The 23,479-nt window shown below is 48.8% G+C and overlaps 1 protein-coding gene across 2 annotated transcripts in view; it reads right to left on the minus strand.

The window, feature by feature from the left end:
- The window catches only part of LNX2 (ligand of numb-protein X 2), a 374,999-nt gene that overhangs the window by 198,987 nt on the left and 152,533 nt on the right, over positions 1-23,479 (minus strand). For both annotated transcript variants that reach the window (XM_063951718.1, XM_063951717.1), the window contains exon 2: positions 2,133-2,620. In XM_063951718.1, the coding sequence (XP_063807788.1) occupies positions 2,133-2,533 (401 nt within the window). In that variant the 5' untranslated portion in view covers positions 2,534-2,620. The remainder of the gene's footprint in view (positions 1-2,132; positions 2,621-23,479) is intronic.

Below are 23,479 nucleotides of genomic sequence, written 5' to 3' on the forward strand. Positions count from 1 at the left end.
CCATCAATAGATAATGAGATTGTAGGAGGTGAGGTTATGCGGGAGGGAGGGAAGATGATCAGCTCGGTCTTAGACATGTTAAGTTTAAGAAAGCGCTGGGACATCCAGGAAGAGGTAGCAGAGAGACAATTGAATATACGAGTGAGGAGAGCAGGGGAGAGGTCTGGAGAGGAAAGATAGATTTGGGTATCATCAGCATAGAGATGATATTGGAAACCAAAACAACTAATGGGCTTACCTAGTGAGGACGTATAGAGAGAGAAGAGAAGAGGACCAAGGACAGAACCTTGGGGTACCCCTACAGTTAGTGGAAGTGAGGGGGAGGTGGAGTCATGAGAGGAGACAGAGAATGAATGGTCAGAAAGGTAGGAGGACAGCCAAGAGAGGGCAGTGTCACGCAGACCAATGGAGTGAAGGATTTGCAGTAGGAGAGGATGGTCCACAGTGTCAAAAGCAGCAGAGAGATCAAGTAGAATAAGTAGAGAGTAGTGTCCCTTAGATTTAGCAGCATGGAGGTCATTGCATACTTTTGTAAGGGCAGTTTCAGTGGAGTGGAGAGGACGCAAGCCAGATTGGAATGGGTCAAGCAGTGAGTGTGAGGAAAGAAAGGAAGTAAGGCGGTTGTAGACAATACGCTCAAGGAGTTTGGCGGCAAAAGGGGGGAGAGAGATGGGTCGGTAGTTGGAGAGAGTGTTTGGCTCAAGGGTAGGTTTTTTAAGAATAGGAGAGATGAGTGCATGCTTGAAGGCAGAGGGGACAGTGCCTGATGAGAGGGAGAGATTGAGAAGGTGGGAAAGATGGGAACAAGCAGAAGGAGAGAGGTAGCGGAGGAGGCGGGAGGGGATAAGGTCAAGTGGGGAGGTGGTGAGGGGACAGGAACGAATGAGGGCCATGACTTCCTCTCCAGATGCATGGGAGAAAGATGTCAGAGTAGGTGCGACGGATGGGGAGGGTTGGTAAGGGAGGATGGGAGAAGGCTGATTACTGATGGACTGATGTGATGTCCTGACGTATGGAGTCAATTTTGGATGTGAAGTAAGTGGCAAAGTCAAGAGCAGAGAGTGAGGAAGGGAGACGAGGTGGAGGTGGGCAGAGGAGTGAGTTGAGAGTGGCAAAGAGGCGCTGGGGGTTGGAAGACTGGGAGGAGATGAGGTTCTTGAAGTATGACTGTTTAGCAAGAGAAAGGGCAGCACTGAAGGATGAGAGCATAAGTTTGAAATGGATCTTATCGGGTCCTGGCTTATTCATTGGGGTCCTTTCTGTTGATTTTCAGTGGAAGTAATGGTGAAAAAAATCACCAGTGCAACAGAATATATTACAATAAAAAGGCTAATTGAGCCCCAAAATGCCAGATCTGTTTTTGGTGCAGTAACTATAAGGTGATACCCCAGTGATCTAGGCCCTTGTGCCTGTATCAATCAGCACATGAGATACCTTCTTCTACTTTTTAACACTTAGGGGTCTACACAGTGAAAACAGTGAAGTGAGCCTGTGAAGAAGTTGCCCAGTGCAACCAATCAGCTGCTCCGTACAACTGTATAGTATGCAAATTCTAAATGTAACTGCAATGCTGATTGGTTGCCATGGGCAACTTCTCCACTGGCTCACTTCTCCACATGTCTCACTGCTTCATGAATATACCCTTTATTTTTTCTTTGTTTCCCCACAGTTACAGGCTTTGATAACCTTGCTGTTGATTGATAAAGGTCTGTCTGAGCAATAGAACTCCTGTGCCTGGATCATAACAGGCATCAGATGAACCCCCCCCCCCCCCCCCCCCCCCAGCCAAATTGGGTGTAATGCTGCAATAAAGGTAATATCTATTTATTTATTATTATACATTACAAAAAAAAAATATCAAATGTTCACTCTTGTGTAACATAAGCGTTTAACCTCAAACATAAATGTTTAACTCACTCCTGCAACAGTCAGTGACACAGACCCTGCAAAAATACTTAGCGGGCCTCATTTGGTTTGGTTTACTGCAGAGGCCCTTACAAACCTTTGTTATGGGGCCCATAAATGTCTAATTATGTTCATGTTTGGCACAGAAAATACACTATAACGAAAGGAAAAAAGTTGGACAAGTTAGAACACCTTTAACATTGCCTTTTGCACTCATGCGGACTCACCGGTTTTTGAGATGAGCCTCCACGTCACAACGCTGCATGGTGATCTTGCAAGCATTGGTGAAAGGACAGGAGACCACCAGCTTGTCCAACAGTTTGTGCACCAGGATGCTGGATTTCTTGCACAGTTTAAAGTGGAGCCGCTTTCGGTCCAGCGGACAGAAGTCCTTCTCCTGTAGGAAGTTTCTGAGGCACTTGAAGCAGAACGTGTGGCCGCAAGGGGTATCCAAAGGCTGAAGCAATGGTTGAAGGCAAATGTGGCAAACCAGGTCATCATCCACTTCATTCTGGTAATTGTACAGGTGGTTCTCTCTTGTCCAGTGCTGCTGGCCACACTCGAAGCACAAAGGATTCAATGAAGAATCATCCTCTACCACAATTAATTCTTCGGTCGCTGTGCCCATAGTGAAAGCTCCGACGCTTTTCAACAACCAGCCTGCTCTGTGATCATCAGCATCGAACACCGGACGTAGCTACTGCCATTTGTCTGCCTAAAGACAAAAAAAATATAAATATCATTATTTCTACACAGGAGACATCAGTGTCTAAAATGAGTAGTGGAACAGACCAATGCATACTGGGGAAGTGGGTCGGGTGGGAAAGTACTGCATTTCAGAAATGCGCCATTTGTGTCCAAGTTAGAAATTGTTACACTAGCAATTAAAGTAATATAACTGCGGAAGCAAAGCTTTATTAAACATTTCTGACTTGGAACCTCAAATTTAAAATGCTTCAATCACTTACACACAGTGGAGTTAGCCATTTTGTCAATTAAGCTTATCAAAGAACTGAAGACCCAGTACTGTAACTAAGGGTGTGTGAGCATTGCCGTCGCAGAGGGCGCAGGGCTCTGGGGTCTGTATCATTGCTGCCCCACGGCACCTGCATGTGGCTTGCAGGGTGCCTGCAATGGCAACCTGCAGCCAGTGGTGCTACTGTAGCACACCCTGCAGCCTGTGGCGCTAAGGGTGCTCCAGGAAGTGCTCTACTCACCAGAGCTAATGTCTCTGCCCCCTAGGTGTGATGTCATAAAATCACTCATTTAGGGGCGGGGCCAGCCCAGAGCGTACTGCTGCCCTACGGCACTGTTGGAACTAGACACATTATTGAGGAAAGACTGAACTGGGTCGTACTAAATTAATAGGCTGCATTCTCAGTGATATCACTGGGCCCTGATGATTTGATTGGTCGCATTATCAAGTGCTGTCACTGGGTCAAAGTAAATAGAGTTGGCTGCATTCTCAAGAGCAATTAATAGATACTGAATTGATAGGTTGCATATTTTTTAATAGTGGCCCAGCCCACAAAATGGTTGCCTTCACTCTGTGGACAACAGAAACACTTTAAGATGCTCTGTCTCTTTTTATTTTAACCGGATCTATAACACCTAGTAATTCACCCCAAATCAAAGCCAATATAAAAGTGTTCAACCCACAGATACAGTAAAAGGAAAACTGTATCTTCCTAATATGCTTTATAACATAAATACTAAGATACAAAGCCTCTAGAAATATTGTAGAATGATTTTAAGTTTTTTTTTTTTTAAAAACAGTCATGAAACGATTCCCTGATCTCACAGCAACTAGAATACTAATAGATTTTGTCTTATCCCCCCGCCCAAACAATTATACGCTAAGTTACAACTGCCACGCAAGTGTTAGTCATCTCAGCTTGTTAATCGCACATTCCGTGTTACTCGAAATCTCGCTGCATGCCATTTGCCGTGACGTGATAAAAGGCAGCACTTCTCGCACTTCTCTCATAAAAATTGATCTGTTTGTTTGCAGTAGAAAGCATAAACTCACTCGGAAAACATATTTATGTTATTACTTATTCTATTGCAAGGGAGAGAAGAGGCGTTTGCAAACCCAATATTGCTGCAATGCAGAGTGGAAATTATGTTTCTTCTTCTCAGTTATTTATTTGTTTTTATACTGTGAGATCCAAACATAATACAAACTCTATTTCACAGATATCAGGAGGCTAGAATATTTTACTGCGCATAACAATAGAAATCTAATTATTTTTCTGTATTGTTACATTACAAAACAGATCTCTGAGGAGCGTAGAGATCAGGTACACACATCTGTACCTGTGAACAATGCTGCAACTGTATTCACCCATTAGAAGTCCTGCAATCGTTTCTTGTCATTACTGTGACACATATAACTGGCGCTTCACCTTCCCCCCGTAACACCCACAGCCCCCTCTCTACATCATTAGCTGCAGAGACTGCTACGCTCTGTGCAGGAATATGGTTACAAGTCACTGGTACAGTAGGTAGGAATATGTCTGACAACAAGAGGAGAATCTGATTTTGACAGTAACATCTAAAAAAGATTATCTAAAAAATAATTAGGGTTTAGATTAATTCACAAATATATATTCATGGTGGAGTCACATTATTATAACCGCCAGCTAATAGCCAGAGTAACTGCTGTGTGCAGCGTCAGCCGGCCCTTACGCACCTTCGTAGCTGATGTTTACCTCTCACATCAATGGCACGTGGTGCTCCGCAGGTTCCACGTTGGTTATTTGCAATGGCGCCATGTGTCACGATACACCTTCACCACAGCAGCATACGAACAGTTAACAAACTGCGCTGTTTCAGAAATACTGCCACCCTTGGCCCAAAGGCCGATAATCATCCCTTTTTGTAACTTGCATAAATCGCCCCATTTACCCATGACAGGAACGAGTGATATGTGTACATACAGCCCATCACACATCTTATATACCCACCAAGTCAGCGCATGACACGTGACGTACTTCATGGGCTATGCTCTGCAGACGTCAACTGTAGAAGATATATATATATATATATCTTTCTATTTGGTTTCTGTAAGGAATCCTAGAGTTGTATCAGAATACGTCCTAGCTCATCATGACTGTGCTTTTCCCATGCATTTACAGATGCCCATTAGTGCAGTCAGCTCCTTATTATAGCAGAAGCAATGCTGTTGAAGCTCGATGATGCAGCTATTGTGTAGTTGGAGGCAGAAAACTCAATGTGCCCATCCAATTTGGGAATTTACAACCTTTAGACTATAAGTTTGTTACTGCCTGGAGCCCAACAATTTTTGTTGAATGTGCTGCTTTATTTTTTCCCTGTCTGTTTCTTAATCAGGTCTTTATATCTCCGATAAGAATGATTACTTTTGTTGTCTAGGTTCACGGGCCTCACAGGCAGGGGTTAAAGTGGGGGGTAACGAGGTGGAACTGAGTTCCACCACCTGTAATGGTAGGGGGAACTAGTTCCACGACCTCCATTGCCCTGCACAGTAATTCCAACTGAAAAACCTGCCCCATCACCTACATCAATACATGATGCAGGCGATGCTAGTGTTACTGATGAGTTGCAGCCATCTCCTTCTTCCTCAGGTCCTGGTGGCTCCATGGTCTACCTCCAATTACAGCCCACCCCACCTGGTACTCGCACACACTATGTCTGTTGGACAGCATTCACCCCCTCATCAGGTCCAAGCGGCTTAATTTTCCAGCACGGTGTATGTTATATCATGCATTCACCAATGCTGAAGTGAAGAGGAGCCATGAAGAGGAGCAGGCTCTGTGCATCTTGAAGACAAGATAAGAGGGGGCTGGGAAGACAAGAGAGGTGGGGAAGCTGCTGTTGGGACACAGGTGGTGAGCTGCTGTTGTGACAGAGAGGCAGAGATGTATATAAGGGGCACTATGGCACTACTGTGGGCAGTATGTGTATAAGCAGCACTACTGTGGTCATTATATGTAAGGGGCACTACTATTGTGGGCATTATGTGTAAGGTGCACTACAACTGTGGGCACTATGTGTAAAGGGCACTACTACTGTTGGAACTGTGTATAAGGGGCACTACTGTGTGTCATAACATGAATAGATGGTACCATTGTGCAACGTGAATAAAGGGCACTACTAAGTGACGTAACCTGAATAAGAGGCATTACTATGTGGTGTAATATGAATCAGGGGCACTACATGCGGTGTCATGTGAATAAGACTGTGCCACTGTGTGGTGTAATTTGAATTGGGGGAATTTGGGGGGTACTATTATGTGACCACGCTACTTCTTTGTGAGATCAATGTCCCTTTATACAGTATGGGAAGTAGGGCACTAATTTATAGATTGCAGGGGGGTGCCGAAAACCCTAGCACTGGCTCATGCTCCACTTAATGTTGGGGGGGGGGGGGGGGGATGCGGGTGGCTGGGTAATTGAGTTTTACCTCCTCTCCAGGACCACTTTAAGCCCTGCTCACAGGGCATTGTCACACCTCACTGAGGCGTGTCTTGAGTCACAGGGCATGACTTACTCCCCCTCTATCTTTGCATGTTGGCGGAGCAGAACGCCGGGAGGGGGAGCAGCACGGACAGGCTTTCAGGCTGGATCAGCTCATCGATGCTTCTGGCATGTGCCAGATGGCCAGTCCAGCCCTACAAGTAATTCTAATTTAGCAATTTAAGTTAATTGTATTTTTCTTGTATGCTGGGAAAATACTGCCTGATTTTTGCATCTAGCACATAAATACTGTGTAGCTTTACATTAACATGGAGTTACAGAATTGGTTGGGAAACAACCAAGTCCCAACACTATGTCCTGCTGTTTTAAATCTGTTACCATTGTAGTGCCACTCGGTTTTGACAAGGTGCAAAATTGCACTTCTCATAAGGATTGGCTTTAATCAAAGTTGAAGTAAAGTTTTGTACAGTACATTCATAAAAGCAGCGCAGAATTGAAATACACAGTTTACACTGGTATATATTGTGCTGTTGCTTTAGATTACTTGCAAGTGCACGCTATCGAACGTTTACTAACATTTAGCTGGCTGCTCAGCATTATTTGACAGAAGTGCTAAGTAACAATTTATTACCATCAACGTTAAGCTGACTTGCAAATTTAACTCACTTTTACTTTGGAGACAGAGGTTGTTGATCTCTGTGATTTGGTGTTAATTCACTAATTATCTCTGGTCCTGCTCTAATGAAGATTGAAAGTAAAGTTATGGCAGTGTTATCCAATAAGAGCATATCCAAATGGAAAAAAACAAACAAAAAAAACAACAACATTTTACTGCATATTTCCTCTCTGATATAGGGGGTAATTCAGAGTTGATCGCAGCAGCACATTTGTTAGCAGTTGGGCAAAACCATGGGGGTCATTCCGAGTTGATCGCACGTAGCAACTTTTTGCTTCCCGTGCGATCAACTAGACACCGCCTATGGGGGAGTGTAGCAGGGCTGCGATCGCTTGTGCATCCCTGCTATGCAAAAATAAGAATTTACGTACCGATAATTCTATTTCTCATAGTCCGTAGTGGATGCTGGGAACTCCGTAAGGACCATGGGGAATAGCGGCTCCGCAGGAGACTGGGCACAAAAGTAAAAGCTTTAGGACTACCTGGTGTGCACTGGCTCCTCCCCCTATGACCCTCTTCCAAGCCTCAGTTAGGATACTGTGCCCGGACGAGCGTACACAATAAGGAAGGATTTTGAATCCCGGGTAAGACTCATACCAGTCACACCAATCACACCGTACAACCTGTGATCTGACCCCAGTTAACAGCATGATAACAGAGGAGCCTCTGAAAGATGGCTCACAACAATAATAACCCGATTTTTGTAACAATAACTATGTACAAGTATTGCAGACAATCCGCACTTGGGATGGGCGCCCAGCATCCACTACGGACTATGAGAAATAGAATTATCGGTAAGTAAATTCTTATTTTCTCTGACGTCCTAGTGGATGCTGGGAACTCCGTAAGGACCATGGGGATTATACCAAAGCTCCCAAACGGGCGGGAGAGTGCGGATGACTCTGCAGCACCGAATGAGAGAACTCCAGGTCTTCCTCAGCCAGGGTATCAAATTTGTGGAATTTAGCAAACGTGTTTGCCCCTGACCAAGTAGCTGCTCGGCAAAGTTGTAAAGCCGAGACCCCTCGGGCAGCCGCCCAAGATGAGCCCACCTTCCTTGTGGAATGGGCTTTTACAGATTTTGGCTGTGGCAGGCCTGCCACAGAATGTGCAAGCTGAATTGTACTACAAATCCAACGAGCAATAGTCTGCTTAGAAGCAGGAGCACCCAGCTTATTGGGTGCATACAGGATAAACAGCGAGTCAGATTTCCTAAAACCAGCCGTCCTGGAAACATATATTTTCAGGGCCCTGACTACGTCCAGCAACTTGGAGTCCTCCAAGTCCCTAGTAGCCGCAGGCACCACAATAGGCTGGTTCAAGTGAAATGCTGAAACCACCTTAGGGAGATATTGAGGACGAGTCCTCAATTCTGCCCTGTCCGTATGAAAAATTAGGTAAGGGCTTTTATAGGATAAAGCCGCCAATTCTGAGACACGCCTGGCTGAAGCCAGGGCTAACAACATTACCACTTTCCAAGTGAGATATTATAAGTCCACAGTGGAGAGTGGTTCAAACCAATGTGATTTTAGGAACCCCAAAACTACATTGAGATCCCAAGGTGCCACTGGAGGCACAAAATGAGGCTGTATATGCAGTACCCCCTTGACAAACGTCTGAACTTCAGGAACTGAAGCCAGTTCTTTCTGGAAGAAAATCGACAGGGCCGAAATTTGAACCTTAATGGACCCTAATTTTAGGCCCATAGACAGTCCTGTTTGCAGGAAATGTAGGAAACGACCCAGTTGAAATTCCTCTGTAGGGGCCTTCCTGGCCTCGCACCACGCAACATATTTACGCCAAATCCGGTGATAATGTTGCACGGTTACATCCTTCCTGGCTTTGATCAGGGTAGGGATGACTTCATCCGGAATGCCTTTTTCCTTCAGGATCCGGCGCTCAACCGCCATGCCGTCAAACGCAGCCGCGGTAAGTCTTGGAACAGACAGGGTCCCTGCTGAAGCAGGTCCTTTCTTAGAGGTAGAGGCCACGGGTCCTCTGTGAGCATCTCTTGAAGTTCCGGGTACCATGTCCTTCTTGGCCAATCCGGAGCCACGAGTATAGTCCTTACTCCTCTCCTTCTTATGATCCTCAGTACCTTGGGTATGAGAGGCAGAGGAGGGAACACATACACTGACTGGTACACCCACGGTGTTACCAGAGCGTCCACAGCTATTGCCTGAGGGTCCCTTGACCTGGCGCAATACCTGTCCAGTTTTTTGTTGAGGCGGGACGCCATCATGTCCACCTTTGGTTTTTCCCAACGGTTCACAATCATGTGGAAGACTTCTGGGTGAAGTACCCACTCCCCCGGATGGAGGTCGTGTCTGCTGAGGAAGTCTGCTTCCCAGTTGTCCACTCCCGGAATGAACACTGCTGACAGTGCTATCACATGATTTTCCGCCCAGCGAAGAATCCTTGCAACTTCTGTCATTGCCCTTCTGCTTCTTGTGCCGCCCTGTCTGTTTACGTGGGCGACTGCCGTGATGTTGTCTGACTGGATCAGCACCGGCTGACCTTGAAGCAGAGGTCTTGCTAGGCTTAGAGCATTGTAGATGGCCCTTAGCTCCAGGATATTTATGTGAAGTGATGTCTCCAGGCTTGACCACAAGCCCTGGAAATTTTGTCCCTGTGTGACTGCTCCCCAGCCTCTCAGGCTGGCATCCGTGGTCACCAGGACCCAGTCCTGAATGCCGAATCTGCGGCCCTCTAGAAAATGAGCACTCTGCAACCACCACAGGAGAGACACCCTTGTCCTTGGTGACAAGATTATCCGCTGATGCATCTGAAGATGCGACCCGGACCATTTGTCTAGCAGATCCCACTGGAAGGTTCTTGCGTGGAATCTGCCGAATGGGATTGCTTCGTAAGAAGCCACCATCTTTCCCAGGACCCTTGTGCATTGATGCACTGAGACATGGCCTGGTTTTAGGAGATTTCTGACTAGTTCGGATAACTCCCTGGCTTTCTCCTCCGGGAGAAACACCTTTTTCTGGACTGTGTCCAGGATCATCCCTAGGAATAGGAGTCGGGTAGTCGGGATCAGCTGAAATTTTGGAATATTGAGAATCCAACCGTGCTGGCGCAGCACTATCTGAGATAGTGCTACCCCGACTTCCAACTGTTCCCTGGATCTTGCCCTTATCAGGAGATCGTCCAAGTAAGGGATAACTAAAACTCCCTTCCTTCGAAGGAGTATCATCATTTCGGCCATTACCTTGGTAAAGACCCGGGGTGCCGTGGACAATCCAAACGGCAGCGTCTGAAACTGATAGTGACAGTTCTGTACCACAAACCTGAGGTACCCTTGGTGAGAAGGGCAAATTGGGACATGTAGGTAAGCATCTTTGATGTCCAGAGACACCATATAGTCCCCGTCTTCCAGGTTTGCAATCACTGCTCTGAGTGACTCCATCTTGAATTTGAACCTTTGTATGTAAGTGTTCAAGGATTGTAGGTTTAAAATTGGTCTCACCGAGCCGTCCGGCTTCGGTACCACAAATAGTGTGGAATAGTACCCCTTTCCCTGTTGTAGGAGGGGTACCTTGATTATCACCTGCTGGGAATACAGCTTGTGAATGGCATCCAATACTGCCTCCCTGTCTGAGGGAGACGTCGGTAAAGCAGACTTTAGAAAACGGCGAGGGGGAGACGTCTCGAATTCCAATTTGTACCCCTGAGATACCACTTGAAGGATCCAGGGGTCCACTTGCGAGTGGGCCCACTGCGCACTGAACTTCTTGAGACGGGCCCCCACCGTGTCTGCTTGTAAAGCCCCAGCGTCATGCTGAGGACTTTGCGGAGGCGGGAGAGGGCTTTTGTTCCTGGGAACTGGCTGTTTGTTGCAGCCTTTTTCTTCTCCCTCTGCCACGGGGCAGAAATGAGGCGCCTTTTGCCCGCTTGCCCTTATGGGGCCGAAAGGACTGCGCCTGATAATACGGCGTCTTCTTAGGTTGAGAAGCTACCTGGGGTAAAAATGTGGATTTTCCAGCAGTTGCCGTGGCTACCAGGTCTGATAGACCTACCCCAAATAACTCCTCCCCCTTATAAGGCAATACTTCCATGTGCCTTTTAGAATCCGCATCACCTGACCACTGCCGCGTCCATAAACCTCTTCTAGCAGAAATGGACAGCGCGCTAACTCTTGATGCCAGTCGGCAAATATCCCTCTGTGCATCACGCATATATAGAAATGCATCCTTCAAATGCTCTATAGTCAGTAATATACTGTCCCTATCTAGGGTATCAATATTTTCAGTCAGGGAATCCGACCACGCCAGGCCCGCACTGCACATCCAGGCTGAGGCGATTGCTGGTCGCAGTATAACACCCGTGTGAGAGTATATACATTTTAGGATATTCTCCAGCTTTCTATCGGCAGGTTCCTTTAGGGCGGCCGTATCAGGAGAGGGTAGTGCTACCTGTTTAGACAAGCGTGTGAGCGCTTTATCCACCCTAGGGGGTGTTTCCCAACGTGCCCTATCCTCTGGCGGGAAAGGGTACGATGCCAATAACCTTTTAGGAATTATCAGTTTTTTATCGGGGGAAACCCACGCCTCATCACACACTTCATTTAATTCCTCGGATACAGGAAAAACTACAGGCAGTTTTTTCTCACCAAACATAATACCCTTTTTAGTGGTACTTGTATTATCAGAGATATGCAATACATTTTTAATTGCTTCAATCATGTAACGTGTGGCCCTAGTGGAAGTCACGTTTGTCTCATCATCGTCGACACTGGAGTCAGTATCCGTGTCTGTGTCTGCCATTTGAGGTAACGGGCGTTTTAAAGCCCCTGATGGCGTTTGAGACCCTTGGACAGGCACAAGCTGAGTAGCCGGCTGTCTCATGTCGTCAACTGTCTGTCGTAACGAGCTGACACTGTCACGCAATTCCTTCCATAAGCTCATCCACTCAGGTGTCGACTCCCCAGGGGGTGACAACTGTATAATAGGCAATTGCTCCGCCTCCATCTCATTTTCCTCCTCAAACATGTCGACACAATCGTACCGACACACCGCACACACACAGGGAATGCTCTGATAGAGGACAGGACCCCACTAGCCCTTTGGGGAGACAGAGGGAGAGTATGCCAGCACACACCAGAGCGCTATATATATAAACAGGAATACCACTATAAAATGTGCTTTTCCCTTTATAGCTGCTGTTAGTATCAAAACTGCGCCAAATTAGTGCCCCCCTCTCTTTTTTACCCTTTTCTGTAGTGCAGGACTGCAGGGGAGAGTCAGGGAGACATCCTTCCAGCGGAGCTGTGATGGAAAATGGCGCCTGTGTGCTGAGGAGATAGGCTCCGCCCCCTTCTCGGCGGCCTTTTCTCCCGCTTTTTTGTAAGTTCTGGCAGGGGTTAAAATACATCCATATAGCCCTGGGGGTTATATGTGGTGTATTTATGCCAGCCAAGGTGTTTTACATTGCTGCTCAGGGCGCCCCCCCCTAGCGCCCTGCACCCTCAGTGGCCGGAGTGTGAAGTGTGCCTGAGTAACAATGGCACACAGCTGCAGTGCTGTGCGCTACCTTGTTGAAGACTGATGTCTTCTGCCGCCGATTTTTCCGGACCTCTTCTTGCTTCTGGCTCTGTAAGGGGGCCGGCGGCGCGGCTCTGGGACCGAGCTCCGAGGCTGGGCCTGTGTTCGGTCCCTCTGGAGCTAATGGTGTCCAGTAGCCTAAGAAGCCCAATCCACTCTGCACTTCAGGTGAGTTCGCTTCTTCTCCCCTTAGTCCCTCGATGCAGTGAGCCTGTTGCCAGCAGGTCTCACTGAAAATAAAAAACCTAAAACTAAAACTTTCACTAAGAAGCTCAGGAGAGCCCCTAGTGTGCACCCTTCTCGGCCGGGCACAAAAATCTAACTGAGGCTTGGAGGAGGGTCATAGGGGGAGGAGCCAGTGCACACCAGGTAGTCCTAAAGCTTTTACTTTTGTGCCCAGTCTCCTGCGGAGCCGCTATTCCCCATGGTCCTTACGGAGTTCCCAGCATCCACTAGGATGTCAGAGAAATAAGAATTCTGTAAAACAAGACCAGGGTAGGAGCTGGTCTTGCGATCGATCCAGCGACGAGGGTCCCGGGATTGATGTCGGACATCTGCCCCCCAAACGACTGCCCAGAAAACGGTGAGTATCCGCCCCAGAACGCCTCCCCGCTGTCAATCTTCTTGCGATCGCGCTAGCGATCACTTTCTTCTGGTCTTTGCCCGGCAACGGCTGTTGCTGGGCAACGATGCGCGTGCGCATTGCAAGCACCACACAGCCACAGTCCTGACCCGTTCGCACCACTGCGACAACCAGCAGCGTGCGAACGGGTCGGAATGACCCCCCATGTGCACTGCAGGTGTTGCAGATATAACATTTGCAGAGAGAGTTATAGGCCCTACACACTTAAAGATTTTACTGAACGATATGTACGTTCTCGTTCATAACATTCAGTGTGTAGGCACCAAGGATGAACGATGCGCGGCCCCGCACTCGTTCATTGTTGGTGCCGGCTCATTCATACCTGCAGGCCAATATGGACAATCTCGTCCATATTAGCATGCAGGGCTATGGAGCCGGGTGACGGGGGAGTGAAGAAGCTTCACTCCCCCCGTTACCCCCGTGCCACCGGGTCGTCCGACGGCCGTCGGGCAGCTCGTCAGCGGGTCGCTGAGTATGTAGGGCCCATTAGATTTGGGTGGGTTATATTGTTTCAGTGCAGGGTAAATACTGGCTGCTTTATTTTTACACTGTAATTTAGATTTCAGTTTGAACACACCCCACCCAAATCTAACTCTCTCTGCACATGTTACATCTGACCCACCTACAGTGCACATGGTTTTGCCCAACTGCTAACAAGTTTGCTGCTGCGATCAACTCTGAATTAGGCCCACTGGGGGTCATTCCGAGTTGATCGCTCGCTAGCTACTATTTGCAGCCGTGCAAACGCATAGTCGCCGCCCACGGGGGTGTGTATTTTCGCTTTGCAAGTGTGCGAACGCGTGTGCAGCACGAAAAAGTTTTTTGCTATCTGAGTAGCTCTGGACTTACTCAGCCCTTGCGATCACTTCAGCCTGTCCGGTCCCAGAATTGATGTCAGACACCCGCCCTACAAACAATTGGACACGCCTGCGTTTTTCCAAACACTCCCAGAAAACGGTCAGTTGACACCCACAAATGCCTTCTTCCTGTCAATCTCCTTGCGATCGGCTGTGCAAATGGATTCTTCGTTAAATCCATCGCCCAGCAACGTTCCGCTTTTTACCCGTACGACGCGCCTGCGCATTGTGGTGCATAGGCATGTGCAGTAGTAACCTGTTCGCTGTGCTGCAAAAACGGCAGCGAGCGATCAACTCGGAATGACCCCCATAGTTGTGTAACTAATTGTGCAATCTTGTACATTGTAGCGTTACGGACACAGGGCTGCGATCGCCTCTGCCTGACTGAAAGGCAGAAACGGTCGCGGGGCGGGAGGGGGCATGCCAATGGCGTTAGAACGCCATTGGTTAGGGCGCAGTCAGGACAACGAAGGCGTGTCCGGACTGTTGCAGCTGCGTGGCGTCCCATGCAGCGCTGCGACACGGGATAGCCGTCTGCCAGCGCATCTAGGCTGCGCAGGCAGGAAGCTACTCAGCAGGGGGGGCAGGGCCAGATATGCGGGGCGGACTAGCACTATGCTGGTCGTCCCCCCGCATGTCTGAGTAACGGATCGTAGATGTGCTAAATTTAGCACATCTACAATCAGATCTGAATTACTCCCCACAGTACTTTTGTAGCTCTCTCCCTGCTCCACAGATCTGTAATAGGATATTACAAGACTGTAAGTCCAATTTACAGCACTATACTGTATGTTAACATTAACAGTGATTAAAAGGTCTATGTACTAAGCCTTGGAGAGATATAAAGTGGAGAGAGATAAAAGGGCAATTCAGTTGGCCACGAGGATTACTGAGGTAAAAAAAACCTTGCTGACCTCACGCCCAATTTTGGATTACCGCGGATATGCGCCCTCCCGATACTCGTGGTATGCAATTTCAAAAGAAATGGTTGTGAAGTTTTCAGCTCTGAAAACCCTGCGGGGAAAGTAAAAGAAAAAAAGATACTTACCCGTCTCTCATCCATCTTTACACTGGGGAGCAGGGCCGGACTGGGACCAAAAATAGGCCCTGGCATTTTTGAAGCACGCAGGCCCACCTCGGTGTCAGCATCTGACTCCTCCCCTTACTATTCCTGACTCCTCCTACTTCTTAGTCAATGCTCTTACAAATATAATTAATATTATAACAACATACAAGTGTTCATCATTCTGTATTAAAATACACACAACCATTGGTTGAAGTGGAAATGTTGAAGTGAGTGTATGGAAAAAATAAGATTTTAAACCTACCGGTAAATCTTTTTCTCGTTGTCCGTAGAGGATGCTGGGGACTCCGTAAGGACCATGGGGATAGACGGGCTCCGCAGGAGACATGGGCACTTTAAGAAAGACTTTAGGTATGGGTGTGCACTGGCTCCTCCCTCTATGCCCCTCCTCCAGACCTCAGTTAGATAAACTGTGCCCAGAGGCGACGGACAGTACGAGGAAAGGATTTTTGTTAATCCAAGGGCAAGATTCATACCAGCCACACCAATCACACCGTATAACTTGTGATATACTAACCAGTTAACAGTATGAAACCAACATAGCATCAGTCCAAGACCGATGAAAACTATAACATAACCCTTATGTAAGCAAAACTATATACAAGTCTTGCAGAAGTAGTCCGCACTTGGGACGGGCGCTCAGCATTCTCTACGGACTACGAGAAAAAGATTTACCGGTAGGTTTAAAATCTTATTTTCTCTTACGTCCTAGAGGATGCTGGGGACTCCGTAAGGACCATGGGGATTATACCAAAGCTCCCAAACGGGCGGGAGAGTGCGGAAGACTCTGCAGCACCGATTGAGCAAACAGGAGGTCCTCCTCAGCCAGGGTATCAAACTTATAGAACTTTGCAAAAGTGTTTGAACCCGACCAAGCAGCAGCTCGGCACAGTTGTAGTGCCGAGACCCCTCGGGCAGCCGCCCAAGACGAGCCCACCTTCCTAGTGGAATGGGCCTTAACAGATTTTGGTAACGGCAATCCTGCCGTAGATGCGCCTGCTGAATCGTGTTACAGATCCAGCGAGCGTCTGCTTTGAAGCAGGGGCGCCAACCTTGTTGGCCACATATAGGACAAACAGTGCTTCTGTTTTTCTGACTCTAGCCGTTCTGGCCACGTAAATTTTCAAAGCCCTGACTACATCAAGGGACTCGGAATCCTCCAAGTCTCGCGTAGCCACAGGCACCACAATAGGTTGGTTCATATGAAAAGATGACACCACCTTAGGCAAGAATTGAGGACGGGTCCGCAATTCCGCTCTATCCATATGGAAAACCAGATAGGGGCTTTTATGAGACAAAGCCGCCAATTCCGACACTCACCTAGCCGAAGCCAAGGCTAATAACATGACCACTTTCCAAGTGAGATATTTTAACTCCACCGTTTGAAGCGGTTCAAACCAGTGCGACTTAAGGAAACTCAACACCACGTTAAGGTCCCAAGGCGCCACCGGAGGTATAAAAGGAGGCTGAACATGCAGCACTCCCTTCACAAAAGTCTGTACTTCTGGGAGAGAAGCTAATTCTTTTTGAAAGAAAATGGATAAGGCCGAAATCTGAACTTTAATGGAGCCTAATTTTAGGCCCAAATTCACTCCAGTTTGTAGGAAGTGAAGAAAACGGCCTAGATGGAATTCTTCCGTAAGAGCATTCCTGGCCTCACACCAAGAAACATATTTTCGCCATATTCGGTGATAATGTTTAGACGTCACGTCCTTCCTAGCCTTTATCAGCGTAGGAATGACCTCATCCGGAATGCCTTTTTCCGCTAGGATCCTGCGTTCAACCGCCATGCCGTCAAACGCAGCCGCGGTAAGTCTTGGAACAGACAGGGACCTTGTTGTAACAGGTCCTGCCTTAGAGGAAGAGGCCACGGATCTTCTGTGAGCATTTCTTGCAGATCCGGATAACAGATCCTTCGTGGCAAATCTGGAACAATGAGAATTGTTCTCACTCCTCTTCTTCTTATTATCCTCAACACCTTGGGTATGAGAGGAAGAGGAGGAAACACATATACCGACTGGAACACCCACGGTGTCACTAGGGCGTCCACAGTTACCGCCTGAGGGTCTCTTGACCTGGCGCAATACCTTTGTAGCTTTTTGTTGAGACGGGATGCCATCATGCCTATTTGGGGTAGTCCCTACCGACTTGCAATGTGCGCGAAGACTTCCTGATGAAGTCCCCACTCTCCCGGATGCAGATCGTGTCTGCTGAGGAAGTCTGCTTCCCAGTTGTCCACTCCCGGAATGAACACTGCTGACAGAGCGCTTACATGATTCTCCGCCCAGCAAAGAATTCTGGTGGCTCCCGCCATTGCCACTCTGTTCTTTATGCCGCTTTGGCGGTTTACATGAGCTACTGCGGTGATGTTGTCTGACTGGATCAGAACTGGTCGATTGCGAAGTAAGATCTCCGCTTGACGTAGGGCGTTGTATATGGCCCTTAGTTCCAGGATGTTGATGTGAAGACAAGTCTCTTGACTTGACCAAAGTCCTTGGAAATTTCTTCCCTGTGTGACTGCTCCCCAACCTCGGAGGCTCGCGTCCGTGGTCACCAGGATCCAGTCCTGAATGCCGAACCTGCGGCCTTCCAGGAGGTGAGCACTGTGCAGCCACCACAGGAGAGATATCCTGGCTCTGGGAGACAGGGTGATCCTTTGATGCATTTGTAAATGAGACCCGGACCATTTGTCCAGTAGGTCCCATTGAAAAGTCCTCGCATGGAACCTGCCGAAGGGGATGGCCTCGTACGATGCCACCATCTTCCCCAGGACACGGGTGCAGTGAAGCACTGAAACCTTTTTTTGGCTTTAATAGGTTCCTGACCAGAGCTATGAGCTCCTGAGCCTTTTCCATCGGAAGAAAAACCTTTTTCTGTTCTGTGTCCAGAATCAGGCCCAAAAAGGTCAGACGCGTTGTAGGAACCAGCTGGGACTTCGGAATATTGAGAATCCAGCCATGCTGTTGCAACGTCCTCACTGACAGTGACACGCTGTCCAGTAACTTCTCTCGATATCTCGCCTTTATGAGGAGATCGTCCAAGTATGGGATAATTGTGACACCCTGCTTGCGCAGGAGCACCATCATTTCCGCCATTACCTTGGTGAAAATTCTCGGGGCCGTGGAAAGCCCAAACGGCAACATCTGAAATTGGCAATGACAGTCCTGTACCGCAAATCTCAAGAACGCCTGGTGAGGAAGAAAAATCGGAACATGAAGGTAAGCATCCTTTATGTCCAGGGAAACCATCCAATCCCCCCCCTCCAGGCTGGCGATGACCGCTCTGAGCGATTCCATCTTGAACTTGAACTTTTTCAAGTACAGGTTCAGGGATTTCAGATTCAAAATGGGTCTGACCGAACCGTCCGGTTTCGGAACCACAAACAGGGTTGAGTAATACCCCTTTCCTTGCTGGAGAAGAGGAACCTTGACTATCACCTGTTGCAGGTACAATTTTTGAATTGAATTTTTGAATTGCAGTTAACACTAACTCCCTTTCTGACGGAGAAGCTGGCAGAGCCGATTTGAAAAACCGGCGAGGAGGCATCTCTTGGAATTCCAGCCTGTATCCCTGAGAAACAATCTCTATTGCCCAAGGATCCACCTGTGAGTGAACCCAGACGTGGCTGAAAAATTGAAGACGTGCCCCCACTTGATCTGCCCCCCCCCCCCCCCCTCCCCAGGGAAGCCCCAGCGTCATGCGGTGGATTTTGCAGACGTAGGGGGAGACTTCTGCTCCTTGCCTTTACCTCTGGCAAGAAAGGATGATCCCCGTACCTTTTTGCTTTTATTTGAACGAAAGGACTTCATTTGGTAATGAGGTGCCTTCTTAGTATGTTGTGGGGGAACATAAGGTAAAAAATTCGATTTACCAGCCGTAGCAGTAGAGACGAGGTCCGAGAGGCCTTCTCCAAACAACTCCTCCCCCTTGTAAGGCAACGACTCCATATGCCGCTTTGAGTCGGCATCCCCCGTCCACTGTCGGGTCCACAAGAGTCGCCTAGCAGAAATAGACATAGCATTTATTCTGGAGCTTAGTAAACAAATGTACTTCATGGTAACTTCCTGCTTACGATCCGCAGGATCCTTGAGGGTAGCAGTATCCTGGGAAGGCAGTGCCACCTTCTTGGATAAGCGTGTCAACGCCTTGTCTACTTTAGGCGAAGATTCCCATCGTATCCTGTCCTTTTGTGGGAAGGGATACGCCATAAGAATCCTTTTGGGAACTTGTAGTCTCCTGTCTGGAGATTCCCAAGCTTTTTTCGCACAATTCGCTTAGCTCAAATGAGGACGGAAAGGTGATCTCAGGCTTTTTCTCTTTATACATGTGTACCCTCGTGTCAGGGGGTACTGTTCCTCAGTAATATGCAAAACCTCTTTAATAGCAATGATCATGTAACGAATACCTCTAGCCACTTTTGGCTGTAATTTTGCATCCTCATAGTCGACACTGCAATCTGAATCCGTGTCGGTATCTGTGTCAGTGATCTGGGATAATGTGCGTTTATGAGACCCAGAAGGTCCCGGTGCCACTGAGACAGGCATGGTCTGACTACCTGACTGATCCCTAGCCTCAGTCTTGTCTAATCTCTTATACAATAAATTTACATTAGCATTCAAGACATTCCACATATCCATCCAGTCCGGTGTCGGCGTTGCCGACGGCGACCTGACAATCATGCACTCCCCCTCCTCCTTAGGCGAGCCTTCATCGGCCAACATGTCGACACACGCGTACCGACACACTCCGCACACACAGGGAAACTCTTTTCTGAAGACAGGTTCCCCTTTAGGCCCTTTGGAGAGACACAGAGAGAGTATGCCAGCACACACCCCAGCGCTATATGACCCCGGAGAAAAACACAGAATGTTTACCCAGTAGCGCTGCTGTAATGTATAATCGCCAATTATGTGCCCCCCCCCCCCTCTACTTTAAAACCCTCTTTCACCGTGTGTCAAGCAGGGGAGAGTCCGGGGAGCTCCCTCTCAGCGGTGCTGTGGAGAGAAAATGACGCTGGTGAGTGCTGAGGGAGAAGCCCCGCCCCCTCGGCGGCGGGCTTCTGTCCCACTCAAACTTAATAAAATATGGCGGGGGCTCTTTTATATACATGTACAGTGCCCACCTGTACATGTATATAGTCATTTGCCATAGGAGAGGTATTCTATTGCTGCCCAGGGCGCCCCCCCTGCACCCTGCACCCTTACAGTGACCGGAGTGCGTGAGGTGTATGGGAGCAATGACGCACAGCTGCAGTGCTGTGCGTTACCTCAGTGAAGCACCCGAGGTCTTCTGCCGCCTCAGTATTCTTCTTTCTTCGTTTCTTCCGGCTCTGTGAGGAGAACGGCGGCGCGGCTCTGGGATGAACGCCCAGGACGAACCTGTGTTCCACTCCCTCTGGAGCTAATGGTGTCCAGTAGCCGAGAAGCAGAGCCTATCATTTAAGTAGGTCTGCTCCTCTCTCCTCAGTCCTTCGATGCAGGGAGTCTGTTGCCAGCAGAGCTCCCTGAAAATAAGAAAAAAACCTAACAAAATGCTTTCTTAGCAGGAAACTCAGGAGAGCTCCCTGCAGTGCACCCATCTTCCTCTGGGCACAGTCTAAAACTGAGGTCTGGAGGAGGGGCATAGAGGGAGGAGCCAGTGCACACCCATACCTAAAGTCTTTCTTAAAGTGCCCATGTCTCCTGCGGAGCCCGTCTATTCCCCATGGTCCTTACGGAGTCCCAGCATCCTCTAGGACGTTAGAGAAATGTTTACCCAGTAACGCTGTTTGTACATATATATATGCGCCAAATTATATGCCCCCCCCCCTTCTTCAAAACCCTCTTTCACCGTGGAATAAGCAGGGGAGAGTCCGGGGAGCTTCCTCTCAGCGCTGTGCTGTGGAGAAAATGGCGCTGGTGAGTGCTGAGGGAGAAGCCCCGCCCCCTCGGCGGCGGGCTTCTGTCCCGCTCAAATATACTAAAAACTGGCGGGGGCTCTTTATATATACAGCTTATATGCTGCCCAGGGCGCCCCCCCTGCGCCCTGCACCCTTACAGTGACTGCCGTGTGTGAGGTGTGTGGGAGCAATGGCGCACAGCTTCACCGCTGTGCGTTACCTCAGTGAAGATCATGAAGTCTTCTGCCGCCTCTGAAGTCTTCTTTTCTTCTCATACTCACCCGGCTTCTACCTTCCGGCTCTGTGAGGAGGACGGCGGCGCGGCTCTGGGACGGACGGCGAGGGTGAGACCTGCGTACAGATCCCTCTGGAGCTAATGGAGTCCAGTAGCCTAAGAAGCAGAGCCTTGAAACTCACAGAAGTAGGTCTGCTTCTCTCCCCTCAGTCCCTCGATGCAGGGAGTCTGTTGCCAGCAGTGCTCCCTGAAAATAAAAAAACCTAACAAATATACTTTCTGTAGGAAACTCAGGAGAGCTCCCTGTAATGCACCCAGTCTCCTCTGGGCACAGTAGTAAACTGAGGTCTGGAGGAGGGGCATAGAGGGAGGAGCCAGTGCACACCCATACCTAAAGTCTTTCTTAAAGTGCCCATGTCTCCTGCGGAGCCCGTCTATCCCCATGGTCCTTACGGAGTCCCCAGCATCCTCTAGGACGTAAGAGAAATAAAGGTCGTAACTAAGCGCGCGCGCTCCAGAAAAGGGGCATGGACACGCACGCGCCCCATTCACTAGAATTAGAGTGTCTGTGTGCACTCCCGGCGGGGCTAAGCAGCGACCAATCAGACAGGGAGTGCCTTATAGCCAAAAAAATGGGTGTGGACAATTAAAATGGGACGTGATACACAGACATATGCCCCCAATAGTGCAGTGCCAGATCCACAATTGCCCCCACAGTGCCAGGTATACAAATGCCCCCACAGTGCCAGATCCTCAAATGCCCCCACAGTGCCAGGTATACAAATGCCCCCACAGTGCCAGATCCACAAATGCCCCCACAGTGCCAGATCCACAAATGCCCCCACAGTGCCAGGTAAACAAATGCCCCCACAGTGCCAGGTATACAATTGCCCCAACAGCAGTGCTGCAGCTGCTTACCGCTGCTGCTGCTGCTCCTCCGGCTGTGATGTGAGGGTGTCAGGAGGAGAGCTCAGAACGCGGGCGCGCGGCTATGTCTGGCACCGGTGTGTAGGACTTCAAACTAGCCGCCGGTTTGGGAGACAATCAGAGCTCGCGGACCGGCAGCGGCGGCTCCTGATTGGCTCACGAACCGGTGGCTGGTTTGAAGTCCGCTACAAGCCGCCAGACATAGCCGCGCTGGCGCGCTCTCCTGACAGCTGAGACACGCTGCCGCCGGACTGAGCAGCAGCGTGTCTCAGTGACACAAGCAGGGGGGGCAATTGTTTAAATCCGCCTCTGCTGTCAGCTCGGAAGCAAACTGCTGCTCGGCTGGACCGGCCCACGTGGCCATCAGCCCTTCTGGCATTTGCCAGAAGTGCCAGATGGCCAGTCCGGCCCTGCTGGGGAGTGTGCTGCTGGGAAGCTCGGGGGCTGCGGTTATACACACACTCACAAACACTGACACACATTTACACAGCACTCACATACAGTACTCACCACTGCTGCAAGAGTCTGGATCCCGACGCTGCAGAACACACCACTTCGGTGAGGTAATTACTGACTAACTAAGCTAGTTGGAAACTTCCAATTGCTTAATTAGTCCTCTAATTGAATAGCAAGACCAAGCAGCTGCAGTTTTCTTTAATTTTCCCACCGTTAACTGAATTCCCCTGAAAATACCACACAGACTGTAACATGGCAGTTAAGAGCTGATTGGCTTATACTTTATCTCTCTCCCAGGCTTAGTACATAGACCCCAAAGTATTTTATGTTATAGCTACATTCTATCCATACAGATAAGTGTCACACCTGAGGGCTGAGGCTGACCTGGGGAGGCCTCAGGCGTAGGGGCTGACGTGTACTTGAACCTGGGATGCAGTATGGGATTTTTGGACATGCAGGGAACCTTTAGCACCGGTGCCCGAAGGCGTGATAAAGACGACAATGTAAAAGTGAAGTTGTTTATTAAGCACACAGTTCAGATTACACATCGGCAGTTCAGAAGTAATGGCAATGCTCAGCAATGTGAATTAGTAGAATAGAAGTTCCTTAGATGCAGTGGTAGTTAGGATGCTGTTGGGAGTGGTGTGAACACAATATGGTACAGTCTTGGAAGACCCGGAGATGGGAAGTCCATAGAACCAACAGCTAACCACTGTATAGATGAAATGAACTGATACTGACCAGAAGATGACACACTGGAGGCTGAAGACGATGATGGAGCACCGAGGTGAGGTGAGCGCTGGTGAACTGCT

This window comes from Pseudophryne corroboree, chromosome 2 (assembly GCF_028390025.1).
Source record: "Pseudophryne corroboree isolate aPseCor3 chromosome 2, aPseCor3.hap2, whole genome shotgun sequence".
Classification (NCBI taxonomy): domain Eukaryota; kingdom Metazoa; phylum Chordata; class Amphibia; order Anura; family Myobatrachidae; genus Pseudophryne; species Pseudophryne corroboree.